The 24,377-nt window shown below is 39.0% G+C and overlaps 1 protein-coding gene across 5 annotated transcripts in view; it reads left to right on the top strand.

Annotated features, from left to right (window-relative positions):
• Positions 1 to 24,377, top strand: part of AFG2A (AFG2 AAA ATPase homolog A) — a 205,071-nt gene that overhangs the window by 61,164 nt on the left and 119,530 nt on the right. For 2 of the 5 annotated variants that reach the window (XR_008819656.1, XM_056325750.1), the window contains one exon: positions 717 to 843. The exons of 1 other annotated variant lie outside the window; for it this stretch is intronic. Coding sequence is in view for 3 of the 4 variants with exons in the window: in XM_056325750.1 (XP_056181725.1) it covers positions 717 to 843 (127 nt within the window). In the remaining variant the exon portion in view is untranslated. Of the gene's footprint in view, positions 1 to 716; positions 844 to 23,223; positions 23,449 to 24,377 lie in introns of those variants that run through there. 2 more of the 5 variants (XM_056325764.1, XM_056325757.1) reach the window with 2 other exon arrangements.

Raw genomic sequence — 24,377 nt, 5'->3', positions numbered from 1 at the left:
CCATAAACCTCAAGGTTACCAGAGTTAATTCCAGACTAAAACTATTCTAGGCATTTATATTTTATGCCTTGTCTGTTTAGTTTTTTTCACATGTTTATGATTTCAAGACTGGAGTGTTCAGTTTTTCAATCTTGTTTTTTCCTGGTATCTGGAAAATCAGCTGAGTTAAAGGACTGACAGTGCTACTGTGAGGCAGTTGGTCAACACAATTTATTCTCATGTGATGGGGAGAACATAAAATTGTAGAGCAACACTGCAAAATAACTACCTACCTAATTTTTTATGCTGCATGGGGTGGTGAAGGCACTCACTTGGATAGTGCTAGAAATGAAAGTTTGTCTGACTAGTAAAAAAGCTGCATGAATTCAGTTACCTTAAAAATGTTTATTCCAGACATCCACAGTGTGTTAAATTGTTTTCAACCGAAGTAGCAGGGTAGTAAGTTAAAAACCCCTTAGTTGCTTTATTGAATACCAAGAAATCCTTTGAAGGACTGATTCTCCAATTTGCTTTTACTCACTTCATATGACACATACTGCTTCAGGGATTGAGGGTGAAAATAAAAATCAGAAAGAATTAAGATAAAAAGATGGATCCCTGTAAATTAAAAAGAACAATATACTCTTTCCTTTCTCCAATTTTCTAGGAAGGAAAGGCTAATGCTGCTTTTCTTTTCTCCCCCCCCCCCCCCCCCCCCTCCCCCCCCATTAAATCAGCTCTTCAGGTGCTGGAAATGTTGCAGACCGTGTCTTGGCTCAGTTGTTAACGGAAATGGATGGGATAGAACAGCTGAAGGACGTGACAATCTTGGCAGCTACAAACAGACCAGACATGATAGACAAGGTACAAATAGGTGCACTGCTGTATATTCTGTTGAGATGACCAGATTTTGGTATAATTCCATTCTCTTTTGCTTTCTGGACTGTTGTCTAATCAATTAAAAGTGGGAGTTTGAAGACAAGGCAAAGGATTGTCCCTTGCTTTTTTTCCCCCTTCTACAGATTTTTTTTTTAACAGTACAAAATGTTTTGTGATAACCTTAAGTATCTGTTTCTTAGAAGAAATTTTCCTTAAATTAAGCTCATTGCAACAATGTTTCTGTCAAACTCGTCCTGTGGTTTTTGCTTCTGTTATGTTTGTTTATGCAGGAGTTTGCTGGAGTTTGTTGGTTTCATTAGTTACTTCCTTTCAAAAGATTAAATATCTGCTTGGTGCCATTAGCCTTCTGCCAGCAATATGGTTTCCAACTGTAAACAGTGCAATTTCTCCTTAGATCCTGCAGCAGCTCTGCTGGAGCAACAAGACTATTTCAAGTTTGTAAAAATTGGGCAGGTTGCAACGCTTACTGCAGAAAACCTCTGAACACAAAACCAGCCCAGCAGCCCTCTAGACAATGCACTTTAAAACCATCCACTGCACTTCTGTGTCTTCTCACAGCTAAGTTCAGTAGATGGACCAGTCTGAAGTGATTTCCTTTAAGATATGTTTTGTAGTGTTGGTAAGGTTCTTTATTCCACAACTTTCCACCTTCACAACATTCATGAATTTGATGACAAGTTAATGAAATTTATTTTTCCTGATCTCTTCTAGGATTTCTTTTGAGTTTCTTGAGTATTTTTAATGTTAACAAAGTCTTCCATTTTAAGCTGTTTCTGGAATAGTTTTTTGTTTGTCTTGGAGCATTCAGGCATAAAATACATATGAAGCACACACTTTTAAAGTAAGGTTCATATACACCTAAAGTCTTGAGAAAAAAAACCCTTGTATTTTGGCTCCAGAACACAGCCTCTTCCTTTCTGAACTGAAGGAAGACACAGCTGATGGTCTCCTGACAAAGGCTTACATACACACCGCTTGTGTGCCTATCATGGCAAAGTAGAACGAGCAAAGGGTTTTCTGTAAAAGGTGATAAAACTCATGAGTGAAAAATACACTTGTGCAAAGTTAAAATTTTAAAGATTCTGCTTTTGTCACATTGATTTCAGTTTTCTGTGGTGACTGTTCTTTGAGGTCAGACTTAGCTGAGTTTGAAAAAAGTTGTTTGTTGAACAGAAGGGAAATTTCTGAGTCGGTTCAACATTATACTGTGTTATCTCCATTTCCACCTGGTAATGCAGTTCTCTGCCATTCTCTCTTTTGCTGGAGTTCTCTTGGACCCACAGTGAGTGCTGTTTTCTTATATTTTAGTTTTTATTTGAAATATTAGCATACTGGGACAGTATTTATTTGAAATGTTGGCAATATTGGGACAGTACTACCATGTGTTAAGGGTGCCACCTTGCAATACTGAGAACTTTTAGATAGAACCGAAGTTACTAGGTATATGCCAACTGTACCTACATTGCTGATGCAAATCCAGACCTCTTAGCCTGGGACTGAAAATTTTCATTTTAATATGGTGGGTAAAAATTTGATATCTTTTGTGCATCTGAATTTTATGGGTATGATGAACTTCTAGCAGCACAGTTGTGTTCAGGTGACAACATATCTTATATATTCTTTCTCCAAGTAAAGCTGATAATTGTGATGACGCTAAATGTAAAGAAAAGGGAAAAGTTGCATAAGACAGTGCCCTCTGCAGTAGCAAGCCATATGATTATAGCAATTTTATTAGGAAGAAACCACAAATGGATATTTTAGATTTTTATTAAAAATTGGGTTTACCAAGATAGAAAGCGGGGGGGGGGGAGGGGGAAGTAACTCAATAACTTTGTAGAAAGCACTCACAGAATAGCAGAGCAAAATGTCATCAATCTGGAGGAAGGGGGTTTTTCAACTGTGGTTTAAAAGGGCTGGAGAATCACATTTGAGTTGGTGTTGCTCACATGGTGCTTCATCCGGATCAGACAGTCTATACCAGGCCACCATCTACTCCTGGGTATATGCAATATTCCCATTGCACAAGTTGCACTTTTTTCTTCCCCCCCACCCCTCTTCCCCTGGAAGAAAGAAGACTGACACCAGAAAGCATTTGTACCGAGAACTTCACTTAATGGGAAACCTTTCAGTAGAGGCTTGTAGTTTACTTTGTGATCAGTGATACCTATGAAAAGGTAAAATTTTCTTAAATCAACTTAACATTTTATATGGAAATATCAGTTCAGTTACATCTTACCATAAATGAGTGTCCTGTTTTCATTGGTATATGATGGCCATACAGTAATTTTTAATGCACGAACTTTGCATATGGTATAAAGGCACAAGGCAGTCCATGTTCTCTACTTCCAGGCAGTGGGAAGATGTCTGGTATACCTTTGTGACTATCTTTTAGGTTTTTCAAGCCAAGAAATGCACGCTTTCCGAGTTTTGTGTTGTATACTTAAAAAATTCAGCATCTTCATTTATGTGTCTGCTTCTTAACTGACAAGTAAGTGATGATTAATCTTTCCTAATTTGAAAACAGCACATGGCAATATCAAATGTTAAGGGTATTCCCCTGAGCCTAGCGTAGATAGACTTCATCATCCCTGCAAACGCTACAGTATATTGCTTTCGGGTAGTGATATAAAAAATTATGCTTAATGGTAAACTTGTTTTGACTTGTTAGAAATGTCTATTAATGAGGTAATTTCTTTAAGATGTCATGATTCTATTGAAATATTATTCCAGCCTTGTGTCCCATGTTTTTAGCACTTAGCTACTTTGCATCCTATTCATGCGATTCTGGAAATACTTTGGGATAGCTTCTATTTTTCATAAGAAAACAAAGCCAGCATGTACTGTTTTCAGCCATGTATGATACAGAAAGTGATTTCTCTTGGAAGGGAAATACTCTGGAACAAGATGTTCTGAACATTCTTTGAAAGTGATACAGAAACAAAACACTCTGAGTCAGTAATAATAGTAAAATCTTCCCTTTAATTTTTCGTTCTGTAAGTAGAATTGATGAGCAATAATTGGAAAAATGCTTTTTGGTTTTGGTGACTCTACCCACTCAGGAGTGATTCTTCATACCCAAAATATTTTATAGAGTAGCTTACGATTCAAAGCTTGTCTGTATTTTCCCATGTATGAGTTGGCCTAACAAGAGAGATCCCCACAAACCTCAGATAAAATATTTTATAATACTGTATAATTTGCTTAGCTGGAAATTAAATGTTGTATTCAGACATATGTATGGACAAGTTTTCAGGTGTAGTCTGACAGATTTCTGTGGAAGAAAACCTAGACTAACTCACCAGGGTTTGCATGTCCTTTTTTTTTTCTTTTTCAGTGGAACCTATTTTCCTAGTATAGGAAGTTTTTTCCTAGTACTGGGCTTATGTCTTGGGTGAGAAGGGTGAATTGCTATCATTACCTGCCCCTGCAGATATCTTTTTTTTTTGCTCTTAAGCAGTGTTTCAATCTTGAATAGCAAAGGTACAGTGAAGGGAGAGGAGAGACTGTCAGATCCCTGGGGACCTTGGTGAATATTTTAGCACAGGAAGCAAGACGCATGTTCCTGTGGCATTAGATAGTTCTACCTCCTGCTGGGTCAAATTTGAATGTCAGACACATTAACTGTGATGTAAAACATGAGGCGCTGAGTGAAGTGATGGCCTGTGGTACAGGATGACATCCTGGTGCTCCTGACAGCTTCACTTCTCCTTATCGTGGAGTGCAGAAAAGATATATCCTCAAATATGCTATTTGCATAAGAATGACAGGATGTGATAGGACAAATGAAGATTAATGAGATGCTGTGCTGTCAGCGTTGCCCATTGTCTCTAGATTGATGGTGGTCTGGATTTTGTCTGTGTTCACGGACTCCAATGTAGTTTAAACCAGAAACTATCCTGGTACATTGAATACTGAAGAACTGAATCTTTATGAATGCTTTATTAGTACAGGAGGTCTTGGCTTTCTATTTCAAAGCATGTTATGTGTTGGTATAAAAACTTGTGTTCTGCATATTGTATCAGTGCAGAGGATTTTTGCAGCCTCTTGTACATGTTTATCTTGAGTTTTAAAAACTCCTGCTCTCTAGCCTTTATGTATTCTTTTTATGTATAAGAAAGCCTCACTTTCTTCTTCTTCCACCTTCTCTTCCTTCATCTGAAAGTTTTGCTATTCCTTAGAATACTCTCTGTTGGCTTCAGCGTGTTAACCACTGGGTTTGAATTCAGCCTATTTAGTTTAAGAACAACATGGATACTACTGAGTTGTCTGTTCTGCTTATGTTAATAAAGTAAAAACTGTAGCCCATGTACTTTCTAGCAATTGCCAAGCAGGAAGAAAGGGAATAAAGCTCTCTTCCCCCTGGTTAATTTGGATTTGGAGGAGTCTTTTGGGTGGAGAAGTCAAACAGAGGTTCGTCAAGTTGATCTGACCCTCAAAATGGTGATTACTGTGTTGTTATGGACAACCATAATTTAAAGTGGCTTGTTTTGATGGAAATAAAAAATGCATGATAGAGCCATTTGGCAGAATCAGTAAAGAAATTATAATTTCTTGCCTGCAGCAGAAGTAAATAATCTTTCCTCTTTAAAAACATCAAAGTTTTGCCTTTCTGAAGGCTTATGGAAGACATTCAAAAATTTAAGTTTGCAGTTTTACAAGTTAAAAGGAATATGAAAGAATCTTGCATATTTATTCAATATTGTCTGGAAATATGTATAGGAACTTACTGATATTAGGAAAAAATTCTTCACTGAAAGGTTTGTCAAGCATTGGAGCGGGCTACCCAGGGAAGTGTTTGGGTCACTGTCCCTGGAGGTATTTAAGAGGTGCATAGATGTGGCACTTAGGGACATGGCTGGGTGGTGGACTTGGTAGTGCTGGGTTAATGGCTGGATGTGATGGTGTTAAAGCTCTTTCCAGCCGAAATGATTCTATGAATCTATGTGCTGTTATAAAGCAGGTGATGCTACAGGCATCTTTAGTAGTCATGTGCAGTAGTGAAAACTTAACTTACTACCATTTATTATATTTTCCTATTTACATACTTGCCTATTTGTCATTTCCATTTTGGTCAGGTATATCTTACTAAAGGTTCTTCCTCTCTTACAGCTTTGACCTGGTAGGGTTTCAGTTTTCCCAGGTACAGTGTAGGACTGTAAAGTTATGAGCCACATAACCCAGCAGTCGTGTGCTGTGTTTCCCTCTGTGACACCCCTCCACCCTCCCGTTTGATCAAGGATCATAAAATACACTAGGTTGGAAGGGGCCTCTGGGGGTCTTTGGTCCAGCCTGCTGCCTGCGCAGGACCAGCTTCAGTGTTAGGTGAGCTTGCTCAAGGCTGGTCCAGGAGAATTTTGAGTTTTTCCAAGGATGGAGGTTTTATAGCTTCTGGGTTCCTGCTGTGCTGTTTGACCGCCTCCACCAGGAAGGCTTTTTTCCTTGTATCTAACAGTCTAGCTTGATAACTTGTGCTTGCTGCAAGTGTGTACCTTTGAGGTGTCTGGCTCCGTCTTCTCAGCAAACCATCCCACCACTCCCTGCTACTGCTTCAGGTACATGTGCAGAGATAAAGTTGTACAAAGAATGGTGAAGGAGAACTATTATAATTATTATTATTATTTCTGTCCCTAGTAATTGGGTGGGAAACCTCCTAATGAAGCTGTGCATGGAAGAAGGCCTTACCTATGCTAAACTGCTTTATGACCCTGGAGGAATAAAATTAAATAACTTGCTTCTGTGCAGATTCCATTCACATTTGGGAAGACAAGGGATACAAGACTGGGTGCTTTCTAGAAGAGATGGTGCTGGGACACTTAACTGCTTTTATGACAGTTGATTAAGTAAGTACTAAGTAAACACTCCTTAGAGTGGACGCTTTTTACATACTTAATTTGGCACTGCTAAGTTACTGAAGTCCAGCCTTAGGACTGGTAGAGATAACTAAGTTGCTACACTGCTTTCCCTGCCTGGTATCACATTACTGAAATCAGCCTTTGTTTGTAGATGGGCTTTGTAGGCATCACAAGAATAGAACAGGTGGGAAAGTATTTCAGAGTACGTATCAAAGTATGTAAATGCAATTGCCATATGTCTTTACACTGCTGAACTATTAATTATTATTTTTTTACCTTAAATGCTGAAATGCCTTGGTGTTTGTCAAAGGGCACTCCTCATATTCCTGTAAAACCCTGAGATTAAAAATAGAGAGTGAGATTTTGTGGGTCTCCTTTTCAGTCAGCCAGCACCTAGAGTACTTAGATCGTTTTGCCCAGGTGCAACTATGGTTCTTTGAAATAACAGAAGATGTGGGATTTCTTTTGAAGACAGGATTGTTCTGGAGCATATAATACATTTTCAGAAAGTGAAGCTTTAGGGAAAAATGATATCAAACTACATGCAGGATCTGATATTCTAAAATAGTTTTGCAATCTTGGCACCATCACATTTTCCATCAATTGGTTTTCTCTGGTATGTGTTTGGATTTTTACCCTTCATCTTATTAAACTTGCAACTCTGACTAGGGCAAAGAGGTACTCTGGAAAGTAGGTGTTTCTTAAAGGTCTAATTTTGCCTTTATTAATATCAGATGTTTACACTTCAGGGTGATTGAGAGCTTACTAAGTTTATTTTAAAAAATGAAGAGCAAAAGAGTGAATTAAATGATGTAGGAGTTGTCACATTCTTTTCAGCCCCCAAACTGAAATGACTAAATAGACACAGTTGATAAGCACTGCTGTTTACTGGCCAAGACTTCCAAGTTGATGATGTAGGGCTGGACAGCATAGTGAACCCATGGTCCCTGAAAAGCCTGGCCACTCTGAATGAAGAGGTAATTTCTGTGCTGATCTACATATGTATGAAGTTTCTCTTTAAGTCAAGAACTAGGTTTTAATATTCACCTGAATTTCTCTCTCCCCCTTCCCCCACCTCCTTCCTCACTGATGAGAACTTTTTCTCATGAGTGCAGCAAATAAAATATTTCCAGGTGCGCAAAAGTGATTTTTGTTTCCAACTATTCGATTGTCAGAGTGTGGAGGGCTGAGTAGTAAATCAGCCTTAAGGCTGCTATGGTTTTAAAAAACAAAATCTTAGTGGTGACAGCTGAAGAGCACAGTGACTTTTTCACTCAAGATTTATTACTTGCCTGAAAAGAAGGGTTGGAGGGAAAACTTGCTGGGCTGCATATTTTCTCCTTTAACTGATACACTGTAGGGCTGGGATAACTTGGCTTTGTTTTGCCTGTGAAAACATACATCTAAACAATGTATGTAAAAATATAATAGTTTTACTTCAAATAGAACAGAAAAGTAAATATGCTTGCTCTTATTCTTTATAATGGAAAGCGTTCCTTACATCAACTCACTCATGTATTTTAGCATCACTAATACTTTCATAAACTTGTCTACTGAAGGTATCAAAGGGTATTTATTGCATTTGAAAAAGTACAAAGATGGGGAGGTAAAAGCCAAGGGCCAAAGTTTGTTCTTATTCATACCTCCAAGACTCACAAAGTCCGGATGGGGAACACAGCCTGTTAGAAAGCCTCCAGATTATCAGCAAAGTGGGAAATTCGAAAGGCTGTCCGATTCAAGTTTGTTGTGTAAACACCATCCCTCAGTTCCATGAGTCTAGCTGTGATACCAGGTGGGGACTTTGGTTTGGTTTGGGTTTGTTTTAACAGGACCACGGAAATTATAATGTATTTGTAAGGTAACAGGGAACATATGGGGTTAAATTGAATCATGTCTCTAAAAATGAGGTGCATTTGAGCAGTACATGTAGACTGGGTATAAATTTGTAAGTGTTGGGTTAGGTCAACTCCATTCTTCATGTGGGTTTAGTGACAAAGCGAAACTAGAGAAGTCACACTGATTGTACGACTAAGTTTTATGTGCCTGTACAGCAACTTTTAACTGCTAAAACTTGTACGTGTGCTTATAAAGGTATGGGTTTTCACTTCCTATTTGAATTACTTGAAAACAGTCTGTGTGATAATAACCTCTTCCTTGTAAATTCTTTCAATTCACTCTTCCTGCTTTGTGTCAGTGTTCGGGTTGTGCAGGGAGGGGTAGAGCTGAGTAGCTCTCCAGAGGCATGCAGCTTGGCTCAGTTCCCATGGGAGCATCCTCAGAAGCTGTCAGGGCCTTGGTGGCTTGTAATTGGGGATACTGGGCTTTATGGCAGATAAGCAATGCGCATCAAGGCATATTTCACAATCAGCGTGTTGGATGGCATGACTCTTACTATATTTAATAAGCTTCATTAGGGTGGTGATAACAGTTAAGGAAGAGACATTCCAAAAAGTCTTGGTTTTTAAATATTTATGGAAGTAACACTGAAAAGGATGTTAGTGTAGTCCTGTGAGCTGCAGAAGCTAGAGGAACGGCTGCAACTATGGTACTTGGGCTGTAGCCACGCACACGTTTAGGGCTTGCTTTGCAGTTGGTCTTCTGCCCAGCTTTCTTCTTTGTGGATGCAAAACGCACAGTATGTATGTAGTTTTTTGTGTATACTGTATTAAAATAGCATTATAGGGAATGTTGTGTTTGTCGAGCATCCGTGTGTTAAGAAGTGCCATAGGTAATATTGCATGTACAATCTTAATTCGTTCTCCTTTGTGCATGCGCATCATAATGCAATTTGTATTTACACTAATTAAAGTGGTATTCATTGTGCTGTGCATGATTCATTAAGTTGAGTTAATTTAGAATATTTTTACAAGTCGTTATGATTGCCTCTAATTACTTTAATACATTTCCTTTTGAGGGCTTTGTTTTACACTGTTTAAAATCAGAAGAACAACTTCTGTTTTTTTGGGGGAGTATTCAGGTTCCATCGTGTAGTGTTGTTTTGAGATCTGTGGTTATCGGCAGTACAGGACCCTCTAGATCTTCCATAGAAAAGTTGTTTGCTTAAAACAGGTGGCAGATTGACAGCAATATTAAACTCCTTTGCGGTTCTTTGCGGGGTCTTCTGTGCAAGAATGGGACTTTTACCTGTTATCCAAGGTATTTTCTGACAACGTGAGGATGGGTAGATTAATTACTTTTTCAGTGGTAACGTTTCTTCCAACTTTCCATAAGCATAACTCTTTCCTTATATTCTTTACTTGGTGTTTCTCCCTATTCAGTTTGCCTGCTCTTTCTTCATGCAGTATCCTCTTGGTCTGTATTTCCTATGTTTACGGACTTCATGATCTTCAGCAAACTATTAATCTAATCTCAGTATGTTTCTTGCTTCTAGTCTTTTTACTTAATTGATGTCAACTTTTTTCCCAGTGCTTGTGCTTCTCACTGGATGCGTTCCTGCCAAGCCAGGATTCCCCAATCCTCTTTTTCCAGCCAGGCTTCCACATCTAGAGTCCTTTCTTAACAAGTATGAGTTTTGTCCTGGTATTCAGACTCTTGGATTTCAATGTGTTCACTCCTCATGTCAAGCTTATCTTCCTTGTGGAGTCAGTTCTGGTGTCCTTTTTCTCCTCTTCCTGCTTGACTAGATCCACGTGACTCCAACAAGAGGAAAGGTCATTTTCCTGCTGTCGTTTTGAGAGCCTGGATCCAGCATGGCCTGCAGACTCCTTGAGCTCTGGTAGGATCAGTCTTTGAGTGGTCAAAACTTGGAAAATGTATCTGCAAAATGCCAAAAAACCTCACAAAGCTTTTTCAAACTGAGATATTTCAAGTCCTTCTAATGTGGTCAGGTCTCCAAGACCTCTTTCCAAAGGTTAGGGTGAAATAATTTTATTTTTATTAATTTTTAAAAATTGTAAACGAAGCAACATTTTTCCTGGTCTCCTTCACATGCAACAGCTGAAGTGTTTTGACTGGAACATTACAAAACAAATCAGTTGAAGGCAGCCAGCCAGCTTGGAAAGGACAAGAAGGTCAAAACTCAGAACAGCATAAACTACTAAATGCATGATCTTATAATGTGAAATGTTGAGTGACTTCTGTATTAAGTGTTGATACTTATCTCTCTCCTAATAGGGTGGAAGCTGTTTCAGTAAAAATGGAAGTCATGGTGAAACAGAAAGCCCAGCATTGTGCACACCACTGGTTTAGTATCGATCATAAGAGTGCAGCTTGGGAGGATGAGGTGGCCAGTGTACAGTCCCATTGTGTGGTTGTACATTTTAAGGTGGTGACCTTTTCAGTTTTTGTTTTAAGTTTAGAAAACCTCTGAACCTTGGAGCTTTATAATGAGCAAGTTGGAATACGATCAAGCTCTCTACATTAGTAAAGGACTCTAAAGAGCTGTTGAATTTAGGGATTAGCTGACATGCACTTGTTTCTCAGTAAGCATATTAGTAAACTTTTGCTTGAAGTTCTTTATGGATATTAGATGCTATCATTAGTCCATTCAGTTAATTAGGAACATTTTCTTGTTTGTGAAATCTCTGTGGGAAAGAGAAAAAATAGGACATCATAGGCAGAATTTCTACTAGTTGATGATTTTTTATATTTTTCTTTGTGTTGAAGGAGATCCAGTTTTACGTTTTTATTTGCTCCATCAGTGATGAAAGCTGGATGTCTTGCACACGTGACATATATACCACTTAGGGATAAGCAGAAATACCATTAATGTGCAGTACATATAACAATGAAAGATAGTAGGTTTGTTCAGGAAAAACAAGTTCTTTCTATAAGATCTTAGTTATTAAAAAAAATAGTTCTTAACATCAATCTAAATGAAGGCAGTACTATAATAATGTAGCACAAGATAAAAGGGAACAGTCTGGGGGTCATTGATTCATAATATATCATTTTCCTAAGGTACGTGGAAGGATTGTTATGCATACATGCAGGAGCAGAAAGCTAGGGTTCTCTTCATGCCTAAATGGGACATTAACATGTCTTACGAACAGTGGAAACTTGGTGGATGACTATTTAGGTCACTGGAGTTACCTCAGGGTTGCATATGCCAATGTAATTTAATAACAAAAGCTTGTTTGAAGCTCTGTATGATTTGATGTATATACAACTGTTAAGGTTGGCTCAGAATCACAACGGTTTGCTAGATTTCGGGGATAACCTAGAAAAACATGTAGACTACAAGGTATTTCAAGCTAATTGAGAGGTAAGGGTCTGAAAGTCAAATGAGTATTTTCATTGAGTGGTGCCAGGCAGTAGCTGGTAGGACTCAGCAGTTGTTCTGGAAATCTGAAGTGACTGTTCCTTTTGGGGCTTAATGCCTGTTACAGTTCTTGCTTTGTTTACTCACCTCTTTTAAACCTAAAAATTAGCTTCTTTGGTTTTACTAGCCACTACTTCAGATAGGATATGTATTCCATTCTCCCATTAATAGCCTAACTCAAAGTTAAAATTCCAACCTAAAAAATTGTTATGAAAATAAATGTTAGAAAATGGAAAAAATCTATTATGAAATTATTTATGTTAAAGTTACACTGCTGCTGCTGGTATCTTTTCCCTGTAACCTCACATCAATAGCTGGACCTGTGTATAACAGATTTTTTCCATCCCTGTCCCCCTATAATTCCCTCCCCTCCTGCAATCCACTTTGTTTTTTCCTGTACAGGGAGTTGTGCTTTGAAAACTCTGTTTCGGAACTGAGTTGTCAGGGTGATAGAATAGGTTGTCAGAACTTGTGTCACTGCCACTAGACTTTCTCAGGTGAAGACACAGAGACAAAGAACTAATGGAATATGAAGGTAAATAAACAGAGGTAAATAAACCTCTGGATTTGTTGGAACACTGGGCTATTTATGCAGAGGGCTGCAGCTGTTGCTGCCGTGTGCATTATGGCTTGTGTATGAATACAATTCTGTGTCACCTGCAGTAGTACCTTCTAAAACACTGCTAAAGAGAAGGGAAGGCAAATAAAGTAGCCATCGCTTCACAGATGGAAGAGGATGAAGTGAAGCATCACTGTGGCTTTCTCATTCATATTTCATGCACAAGACAAACCAAAACAACATTGTGGGCATTTTAGAACCTGTTTCTGGACACAGCTGATGGTAATTTTTCACATTCTCTCAGGAAATCAATAAGAATTATGCTTTTCATGCCAAATCGTGCCTTTGTGCCCCCATTCACATGTCTGTCTGCTCTGTTTCTGGAAAAGCAGCTGGTTCTCAAAATAACTGATGTGCAAACCTGAAGCTTTACCTTTACTTGATGCACACCCTTTTACCTTGCTATGAATCTGTAATCTTTTCTTAACAGAAAACCACCAAAACATAATCACTGATTAAGTGGAGTGGGTGAACAAGGTGGTCCTATGCAGAATGAAAGAAGAGCGAGCTTTTCCTTAAACAGGAACTGTTTAATGTTTTTGATAATCCTTGCTGCCTTTCTCTGAACCTTTTCCAGATCTATTATGTCCTTTCTGAGAGAAAGGGACCAGGACTGCATACAGCATCCAAGGTGTGGATGCTACATGGGTTTATATGGGTGCATAACGATGCTTTCTGTTTTGGTCTTTTTTTACTAGTGGTTCTGAATTTTTAACACTTGATTTACTTTTTTGACTGCTGCCAAGAACTGAGCTAAAGTTTTCGTCACTGTCTATTAAAACTAGAAGTGGTAATGATTCATCACACAGCCCATCCATTTATATATGAAGGAAAGATTGAATTTCCCATGTTCATCGCTTTCCATTTACTTATGTTGAATATTATCCAGTTGCTAAGTCTCCCGAGAGTCTTGGACAGTTCTTTGCCCTCAGTCTTCATCCTTGTTGCTTTCACTAACTATCTCATCAGAAATGATGGCTCCTGTATTACATCATTTCTTTGGTATTAGACCTCATAAAGGAGATGCAAATTCTATACAGGAAAAACAGATGAGATGAAGGGGTCTGTATTGTGTCGCAACAGAGAGGTAACATAGGAAAGGCCTATACTCTGCCAGTACATGCTGTTATCTATAGACGGATCCTGACAAGCACAGTTGGACTCTTATTGAAAACGGAGGAATGAGTGATAAAGCATCACACAATATAATGAGCTTAAGAGTGGTTTAATTCCTTTGCACTGTTGTACGTTGGTTTTGAAAAGGAAAGGGAGAAGACCAATAAGCATGGCACTGTGTTTGCTCTGTCTTATCAGAAATGACCGTGATAGGTGAGCTACAGGTCCTGGTGTTGACATCTCTGTGGAATTAAGTCCTGTGACTGGGAGTGGGGGAGAGGGAATAAATCACAGATTGGCTTCCAGCAGGCTGAGAAATTTATTGTTTTGTACAAAGCATGACTTTCTGTTAGAGCTATTGTACACTAGTCAGCATTTATGCAAAATAAGTAGAAGCAAAACAAAATTGACCAAAAAAATTTTTGAAGAGAAAAATCATTCTAAAAGAAGGCTGTCTCCATACCACAGTATGCCTTTTCATTGTCTGGAGAGCACGAGTGTGCTTATGTTTTTATAAAGAGGAAAATGGTGAAATGGGTAGTCATCGAGAGTAGCTAGCTGGTATGGAAAAAACAATCTGTAAGAAGGACCATGCCTTTACAGTAAGCAACAATGCACGCAGAAAAATGCTGAACACCTACCCAGTCTGGGGGAAAGCACATGCCTGACAGCGATACAGAAAATGGAGGTTATCACAGAGCTGGGACTTGCAGACAGAGAGAGAGTATTTAAGATTGCAAATAGCTTAACTGTGTTTCAGAAGTTGTTTTTCTTAGCAGTGAATATTTTCTGCAGAAGTCACTGAGTGAGAAGAGGCAGCATTAGCCAGTTTGCAAGGCAAGCCTTATTCCATTACTTAACAGGGAGGCACGTGAGATATGTAAGCAAGAACACACGCCAAGGTGTGTGTGTTCATCAGTCAACAGATGAGGTGTGTGTAATTGGCAAACACACACCTTGGAACACGTTACTGCACCTATAAAATGGTCATTTATTTTAGTTTTAGTAAGGAATGTAAATACTCTGTGCTAGCTTACAAAATTATCTTTTTTTTTTCTTAAATAAAATTGGAACACTATTCTTCATGCGTTTAATACTGAAGTGTGTTAAAGTCTTTAAATACCTGTTTTAGTGCTTAAGTACCATTTTGGTTTGATATCGGGGCTTCTCTGTTGTCTTCATACACTGGCGATGCCATTTGAGTGGGTGTGAAGAAATTTAGCTGGCTTCATCCTAGATTTCACCATTTATTTCTATTGCTTGTGCTCCTCTGAGCTTCCTTGCCTTTACTTAGAAACAAGGCATTGCCTGGGGGAGCTAGAGTGCAAACCTTATTCTTCACCCAGAAGCATTGGCTACAGAGGATATTACCCTTAAATAATGGTTTGGTTCCATGCAACAGAAATCAAGCTAGATGGTTCATTTCTTGAATGAAAGGTACATCTTTGCTAGATTCAGCAGTACTGGCATGTGCTAAATAATGTGCTTTCGTTGCTTGGGAAATGACTACTGGTTTGGGTGGGTTGGTTTGTGTTTGTGTTTTCTTTTTTTGGGGGGGGGGGGCGGTGTTTTGCTCATGTGTGCATTTCGCTATCGGGATGTAGACTTGCCACACCAACAGGGAGATATATGATCCTGCTTCACCTGTCCTTCTGCTGTCCAGAAAACGTGTTGTCAAGGGATGGAACAGTGCAAAGAAATCTGTGTGAAGTGGAAATAGCTTGTGCCCCTTGCTGCAGTTATGGCTAGTATAGTGCCTATAGAAGAATGACACCTTCTTATTGAAGACCTCTGTATCCTTTGTGCATCATGAACAAAAGTGCTTATAATAGTGATGGAAACAAAGTAAAATAGCTGTAATTGCTGGAGGCACTGTAATTGAGGCATTAGGTGCTGTTCCATCATCGCTTCTCAAGAAAATCACTGATTCACAAAGGACAAAGTTCTTCCCTGTTCTATGACTGTGCAACCCCACTGCATCTGAAGAGACTTCATAATTATGACTGAAGGGGAAGTCTTGTGTCTCCTCTTTTTCGATTACTTTTATTTTTGAGTTACTTTTATTTCTGGCAGACAGAGCAAGAAAAGGGAAGAAGCCACCATTGAAGGCCCTAGATCATTTGCAGGATTTCTACAAGATCATGTACAGGTTTTGTAGAGAATGTGAATCTGTTTTGCTTGTTTTACATGTGAAAACAGAGCATGTTTCACAGAAGATGCCACATCACAAATAAAGAAACTGTTTAAGCAGACACATTTCCACAACAAAGGCATATTTTGATGTGATCTGCCAGCAATGCTGTGACAGAACAAAAATAATGTAGGATTTTGGAAAAGGCAAAACATTAACTGTGGAACCATTAAGCTTCTGAGACAGTGAATATATTTTAAAAGAAATTATTTTAATTAGTACTGTTCTAAGAGAATAAAAGTTGCGGTTTGGTTCAGAATTGCCAGAATTTGTGTACCTGGCATGCCACCTGAAGTTCTGGGCTCGTAGAAAAATCCAAACTCACTTTTCAAATGGCAGCCTGTTTTGTTGGGGGTTTTTTTTGGGTTTTTTGTTTTTTTTTTTTTTGTGGTAAGATTTCCATGGGTGTACTTTATATTCACGTGGGTCTTATTCTCATAAAAATACTGATACAAAAGATGTTAACCTGGAACTCCTTCAGTGCACACTCAAGCATTTATAACTGGTTAATTTTTCCATAAGGCAAAGATTGCATTTGTTTCCAACACCGGAATCGTTTATGCGTAAGCTTTACTTTAAAGCTAAGCTTAGATTTGAATGTTTGCAGAACTGGAATTTTAGGACGAGAAAAGGTTGACTAAAGTTAGTATCTGATTAGGCAGAAATATACCATGGATTCAAGCTCAGCTGAAACAGTCATTGTTTTGGCAATTCTGAACCCTTTAGGTTTTAATGTTGTCTGCTTATATAAATGTAATATATTTCTATAATATATTTAAAAAATAATTATAGGACTGTAACAACTTGATTTTTCTACTTTTCTCGTATAATAAAGGAATGAAAGAACTACAGATTTGCTGAAGGAACAAACTGAGAAGTGGGATATAAGAGCTGTCTCTCCTCATCAAAGATGAGGAAGGGTGTGAAAATAAGTTGGGTGTTTTCTCAGCCAGATGGTCCTGGTGACCTGAGATGATAACTTGCTGCACATGCACAGGCTGCTTAGTTGCCTATTGTAGACACACAAGTTAAAGCTGTTTTTACTAGGACAGCTATTCTTACATGGAACAAGAGAATAAATTTTCAATTTCAGCTTTGAGCTTTAGTTGTACACATCTAAGTGGTGGGTTGTACTCATAAAAACATTCTTGGTTAGGAAAAAAATAAATGCTTTAAGTCCTATCCTCATCCACAGGTCTTTTCCAAACAGACTGGTAGGTGTAATTGTATTCACATCTTGATTCCATCATTTCAGCATCAGCAACCCATTCAGCCCTTCACAAAGTATATGCTATCTTGAAGGAAAGAAAATGGCAAAATGTGAGGGTGTCCTGAAAGTGAATTTGGTTTCGTGTGTGTGTGTGTATTCTTCATTGGGATAAAACGAAACAAAGACTTTACATAATAGTGAATATTTTGTGGCAAAATGGATCATTGTAATGTTCTCTCTTGCAGAGGAATGCCGAGGAAGTTGATTACTTTCCTTATATTATTTATATTTTCCTTTGTTTTTCAATAGTTGCTTCAGCTATGGTTCTCTTTTCTTTAAGGAGTAGCTTTTGTACGTGATTCTGGTTTTTGCTGTCACAATGGTCCTGTGTGTTACATGCTTTTGTTTCAATACTCATCTTATTCACGCACACTAATTATTACATTTTCTGTTTGTTTATCTGAAAAATAGCTAAAGGATGCTAAATATCAGGACATTTGCTCTAGTTTGATGTCTTCAGGTGTAAATACCTGTTACCTCAAATTCTTTAATTTTATTGTTACCAAGAACTGGAAGAAGTAACTAAGCATTTTGAGAGCTTTGTGTACATGTTTTTAAATGACTCGCCAGGTTCCCAAAACATGGGATCAGCAGATGGCAGTCAAACCAAAGTTCAATCTGTTAGCTTGCATGGAGATTTCAAAATACTGTTGCCTGTAGGAGAAAGTGGAGAGAGAGAGACAGACAGAGACTGTGTGACTGAGTTCTGTCGGAAGAGATGTTCTTACACATTTGTAAATAGATATAGGTTTATCAGACCTTAGGAAAGAGTAGCTCTGATTTCTGCCCATCTGGGATTTGCATGTGGGTTTTGTTTCAGGTCTTTGTACTTGGGAAGCTCTTGAATTTTTTTGACTGCAGCTGCAGATGTTTTGAAAAGAACAAACTGGTGATTAGGTTGTCTCACTTGTGTTCTAGAAATCTGTCTATTTAAAAATATTTTCTTATTTAACATGTGTGAGGAAGGAGCTTTGCTTTTATGCCTGGAGTGTCTATCTCACTATGGGGTAATGTGTTTTTTATTAATCAGTTTTGGTTTTTTTTTATAAAAAAACCCCATACATTCCTTTAATTCATGGTGGTTAATGCTTATAAAAGATATTTTTTTTTTGTGAATTCTAAACTTTTACTTTAATCGTCCTGTTTTGTAGAATACCAGCTAAGTGGCTGCAGACAATTCAATCTTGTATGTATTTTTATTTACATCCTGTTCCAAATAGTTTTGACACTTGTGCACCAGTACAGATGTATTTCAATAGCTGATGGAGTAGTTTCCTAAAGATGCACCTTCCGTATGACATAGTTGTTACAAGGCTTAGTTAGTGAAAGCATGAGAACTGGAAGGAGTTGCAGAGTGCAAATTATCATTAAGCATTATTGTACTTTTATTTTCATGTTTCTTTTTTTCACTTTACAATACATCATCAAACTTCAACCCTTGCTTTCTCTGTGTTTTTCCCTGTAATTTATGTTGCAAATTCTGTCTTCTGTTGTGTCCTGTCTGCTGTTGGGAGGGGAGGGGAAAAAAACTGAAAACCAAAACAAGCCAACGAAACAAAAAACCTTGTGGGAAAAATACTCAAAGGTTTTATCATGAGTCAGTATTTTCAGTTAACACTTCACCTCTTCCTTTCCCCTAAAGGGGTTAACACCGCTTATTAATTGAAGAGCACAGTTTATAGTAAGCATTATTTAACATATACTGGTGGTATTACTGTACTTCCTGTTTTGTATTCACAATAACAGGTTTCTGAAGAGTTGCCTTTGTATAAATACCTCACTGACATTTTAGGCAAGTATATTCATGTCTTGGAGTAAGCACGAAAGAGTAATGTGTTGGAACACTGCTAAAGAAGGAAATCTCTTTGTTTCATAAGTGATACCCCTAAAGCCTTTTAAGAATATATGTTTTTAAATGACAGCTATGCATTTGTTTTGTTTCTTTACTTTTTGTTATGCTGGCTTGAATTTGCTCTTACAAGCCATAAAGAGAGAACTGTAGTTTCTCAGCAAGGAATCTTCTCTGTGACTGTAGTGCTTTGCCAGTAAACCTGAAATACCGTCCTGGAAAAGCAAATCTGCAGAATGTATTAGTATTAAAAGGAAGTGAAATCTTCAGGATAAACTTAAAACTATTAATGCAAGTACTAATTTCCTTGTGTATCTATTATTCCCACTTAAAGTCACTTGCAAAAAATGAGGTTGCCATAGGGAACCCAGGGAGTAAGGGTTTTCACCAGACTTTGTGTCCAAGTTTAGTCTGTAGCAGTTGTAGAAGTGCAAAGTTCTTACGATGGCCAAAGCTGATAATATACAATGGAGATCAGGTCAGAACTAATTAGGTTTTATTATCAAAAGCCATTTTCTAATGCTTGCTGACCATCTGGTAATCTCTGAAATTTATTTTGAGTCTCTAGAGAAGGAGAAAAAGATCAGAGATAACGGTAACAGGAACTTTTTTTACATTAACGCTGAAATTAATAGAAAATATTTAGCCTCTGTTAACGGGTTGAAAGTCGTCTGATAACGGTTACATTTATATTTATTTGTTTAGAATGCACAAAGTTGACATCTTTAGTGAAGTCTCTAAAAGAACAATTTTGAAAATGGCCTCTTCTAAGTCTTATATGCCCCCTAGGTATTATTTAAAGGTACCGTTTGCACCATCTGAACTTACAGGGGCGTTAGTGGTGTACAGCTGCTGTGATACGGAGGAAAATGCAGTGAGGCAGCCTCCACGCCTTCAGAATAGCTCAGAGGGTCAAAGCCAGCCTATACGCCTGCTGGTGAGTTTGGGCCATGCTTGCAATCCGCTTTGCACCTTGTCCAAAGCGAAGGCACAGGAGTGCAAACTGTGTCTGACCTAACACGGTGGCATTTACCTTTCCCTGTGCTGGGTGACTCTTGGTCTAGGACTAAATGACGTGCCTGGCGATGGCAAACTGGGGCTCTTGAGCAGAGACAATGCTCTGGTGCTGTCAGCTGCTCTGGTCCCTCCGTCCCCTCCTCTTTTGAGCCCCGCTCTCTCAGCTTCCAACCCTTTGAGCTGTAGCAGTGTGCTACAAACAGGTGAGAAATGCCCGCTTCTTTGACTTGAAAGAGCCTGCTGAAAGGCCTGACTTTCTGATTTTTCTTTTTTGAAATCTCTTCAGCAAAAATATGCGATGATCTGTAAAGGCTGGTAAGACTGTCTTCTGTGGTGGTAGATAAAGAACGTTTTGCCTCTTCCAGGGTGGCCCAGTCTATGCCAGTGGTAAAGACTGGAAGTTACTTCTGGCTTAGGCAAATGTGTTTTAGTTGAATTCTGCCACCCGGGATTGCCAGAGAAATGCAGTGCACCTTTTGTGTCCTGAATGACGAGGAAAACAAACTTCTTAAGCATTGTTACGAGCCTGTTATGTTTTTTGAAAGTAAGACTCAAGACTGTGGGTGCTCTTCGCATAATCCCAGCTGTTTTTCTTCCTTGAAGAAAGGCAAAATACCATGCTCGTAATGGCCACTTGCACTAGGCTTGAAGAGGACTCGTGTCTGTCTCTCTCTAGCACTAACTTCTGACCAGTACTGTGTAACATGGAAAGGTTACACCTCATCTCACTTTAAATTGCCCACAGCTATTGCAAATGCTACTTGCCCTTATAGCAAGTGATACCCTCCATACCCTTCCCTTCCAACTCTTTCAGCTTCTTGCCAAGGGAGCACAGGTAGGGGTTTTGCCAGCGTGCAGTGGCTGCCTGGTGTTCTCCATGCAATCGTGCAGCAGCAGGGAGAATCCCATCTCAACAGGTATCCCGTCTAAAGAGATGCTCTAAAAATAAGTCCTTGTCATGTGGCAATGGGAAAAGATACAAGGAGAACTGAGAAGGCGAGTCAAGGGGAAAGAGCAATTGGAAGAAAATAGAAATTGTTTTCTTTTCTTTCAGTGGGAAGATGGTGTTGCTGTTAGATCTGTGTTTTGAAGTACTGCACTTACATCTACAGAAACACTGCATTATGCGGATGAGGCAGTGAGGCAGTAGGGTGTATCCAAATGTTGGTGGCAGGAGAAAGCAAAGAAAGAGAAGTATGGGGTAGAAGAGCCAGAAAATGAGTTGTGTAAGGGTTACTAGCACAATAATATTGCTGTTGTCTGACATGATGCTGTTTAGACTGGGCTGTATCACTGGTTCTGTTTTCTTTACCTTTTAATTAGTTTTTACCGTGTGATGTAGGCACACAACTTCTCTCCAGGATGTGTGGAGTGGGGTTTTTTTGTGTTCTGAAATGCACAGAAAAAGTAAACCAATAGCCAGGAGAGCAGGGGTTTTGTCTCCTTCAATTTTAAGCTACTAGCTGTAGCTTTACGTATTTGTCAGTTAGAATGTGTGATGAAAATACTGTGAAAAAGTCTCCTGTCTTTATGTTCTCAGTTTCACTTCAGTTTTCATCTGGTCTGTAAATGACACCCCAAAGATACTGTGTGTTTAATCTTGAAATAATTTTCCTCGTGTTTTATAGTCTAAGAGGAAAAAAAAATGTGGGGAATTTCCTTTTAAGATACCCTTGTTTCCTGCTTTCTCTTTAATCTCTGTGAAAGATATGCTTCCTAGAGAAATGTCAGCTGGCAGAAGGCTAGCAGTGGCAATGTTGTGTGTGCGGGCCGTGGGCTGAAAAGAAATTCAGTTGTTACACTTTTGTGCAAGGTAATGCAAATTACACACAAACTTGAATTAACAGAACTTTAATTGACTTGGCAGTGGATCTCCCCAGTGCACTAATTTCAATATGCCTAGCTCAAATCCTGGGCATATCTGGTCTGCTCACAAGGTTTGTACAGTTGTGACCCTGCTTGCTACAGCTGAAAGTCCCCAAGAGCTGTATTTCTCTGGCTAAGCTGGCAGAAGGCTCTGGTGGAGAGGCAGCATACTCTTGACAGGAGGACATTTTCTGCTGATGTAGCTGTACCTTTTCCCTGAATGATGTGAGCCAAGCCAGAAAAAAAACAAACCCCAAACCAAAAAAAGCCTCAATTCTTTCTCATTTGATTGCTGTGTTATCAAAACCTACAGGTACCAGTAAGGAAATAGTCTCTGACATTAACCGCTCTACCTGAAATATTCTGGGGTTGCTTTTTGTTTTGGGCCGACCTGTTTCTTTACATTTTCATGACAATGTTGTAGCTGATTCTGAGAATTCAGAAGAAAGAAAGAAAAAGAAAAAAAGGGAATAATTTGTCAAGATTAAATCAATTCTCTGAAGAACTCCAGGCTCTTCATCTTTGGAGTATTGGTGATGATCCAAACAGGAGAATTGCTGTCCCTGGGAGGGTTCACCTAAATTTGGCCATGGAAAATACATTTGCTCAGCAAATTTAATCAGCTTATCACAAAATTCTGCAAACATCTTTTTGTGTTTTGGGTAGTCTGGACAACATACCGCTTTCTTTGTGTTAACTGAAATCTCATCTTCCATGATGTCTTTTTTTCTGCAAATCATAAAGCTAGACTTTGAGTTTGGATAGAGGGAAAAGGTGGGAATTCACAAGTCCCCTCCTCTGTCCTTTGTGGTAAAGAAAAGGGCAAAACTGTCCCCAAAAATCACGCATAGTAAGCTCTTCAGTGAAAGTTAATTCTCTGCATTTTATGGTCAGTGTAGCATGGTATTGCAGACAGAAGGCAAGCAAGGAGCACTCGCCCCGTTTGCAAATGACACGATTGAGATGTTGCTTGTGGTCATATTAGATACTTGTGGAGAAGCAGAGGTCTAATTGTAACTGTACCAGAGCTCTTAAACAGCATCCATTTAGTCACCCAGACTTTCAGTGAAGTCTGTGTTTGGTCGTGATGCTGGTAACCACTGGACCACATTCTTCCTCAGGGGCCAGAAAAAGAAGCCAAGTCTTAAAAGAAATAATTTCTCTGCTGCCTTGCAAATAGTAGTATAATCCACAGGCTACGTATCTGTGGTAGGGCTTTCGAGTGGCTGGTCCACGTATAGAATAACATCCTCCTGCTACCACAAATTGTTGTCTTCATCCAGATGGAAAGTGCCCGGTCTGTGGATTGGCTATTCGTGAGAGTATATGCAGGAAGGCTACTGGGAACCCTGGTGAGAGACCAGGACCGTATTGTGTCTGGCCCTGTACAGAAAAAAACCCGTCCCTGTCCACCACAAGAGGTGAGGACTCCAAACTTCCATTTTGTCAGCAGCATGCTGCGTGGTAGACACTCTGGTTTTCCTTGCAGATAGCTTTTCTCTTAGGCTTCAAAAAAACCAAACAAAAAAACCCCCCAAAAACCCCATGGAGAGAATCTGATAAAAGGCACTTTAAGGTTCTAAATCCAGATGCTGGGAGTTTACCAGACCTGCACAGGCAGCTGCAACTTTATTTTGTCCCTCTTAGTGTGTATGTTATAGGGTTCTGCCAGAGATTTCACGAGCGCGAAGTATTTGTTTGAGGGATTACTTATGGATGGCTCAATGCCAGTGAAAATATCTGCTCTGAGCGTGGCAACAATCAAAAAACAAACAAAGCGTTAAGATATATGCTGAGCAGTATAGGGATGATATAAAAATAGTGTGGTGCTATGCTCTCAAATGGAACAATGTGGCCAGTGCTGATACGGTACTGTGGAGGAGGCTCAGAGATCAGCAGTCTCAGTTGTTCAGGGAGTACAACAACTTCCAGATAAGGGAACGTGTCTCTTATTGTTACAATTTTAATCTTGGCTGAACGTACAAAGAAGGCAAAAGTGAACGCAACAGTGAATGGGAAAGAAGATGGAATGAGAATATCTATTTGTATTCCTTGTAACTTGAAGGAGATGACTATGTTGAGTGTAAAAGTGGAGACCTGGTGGCTAATGAAAGAACTGAATTTTAAAAAGTATCAGAGAAGAGAGCAATAGCTCGTAGTGATCGCTGCCATATGGTGTCACTGAGGTGAGCATCTTAGCCAGGTTACACGATGGATTTTCTGTTTAGTCAAGTACTAAAACTGCCCACATTTTAGGAAGAAATATTATATTAATATGTTTTGTCATGTCTATACTTTTAAATGAATGCAAGTCCTTATAATTTATGATATTAGTCACCCTCTGCTTCCTGGAGCTTGGCGGATCCTCACCAAATGGACAATGAAGGTTTTGATACACAAACAGCAGCAAAGGTGCTCATCTCTGTTGTGGCAACTC

This window comes from Falco biarmicus, chromosome 1, assembly GCF_023638135.1.
Source record: "Falco biarmicus isolate bFalBia1 chromosome 1, bFalBia1.pri, whole genome shotgun sequence".
Classification (NCBI taxonomy): Eukaryota; Metazoa; Chordata; class Aves; order Falconiformes; family Falconidae; genus Falco; species Falco biarmicus.
The sequence above is the reverse complement of the archived record's forward strand: the minus strand, read 5'-3'. Positions and strand labels throughout refer to the sequence as shown.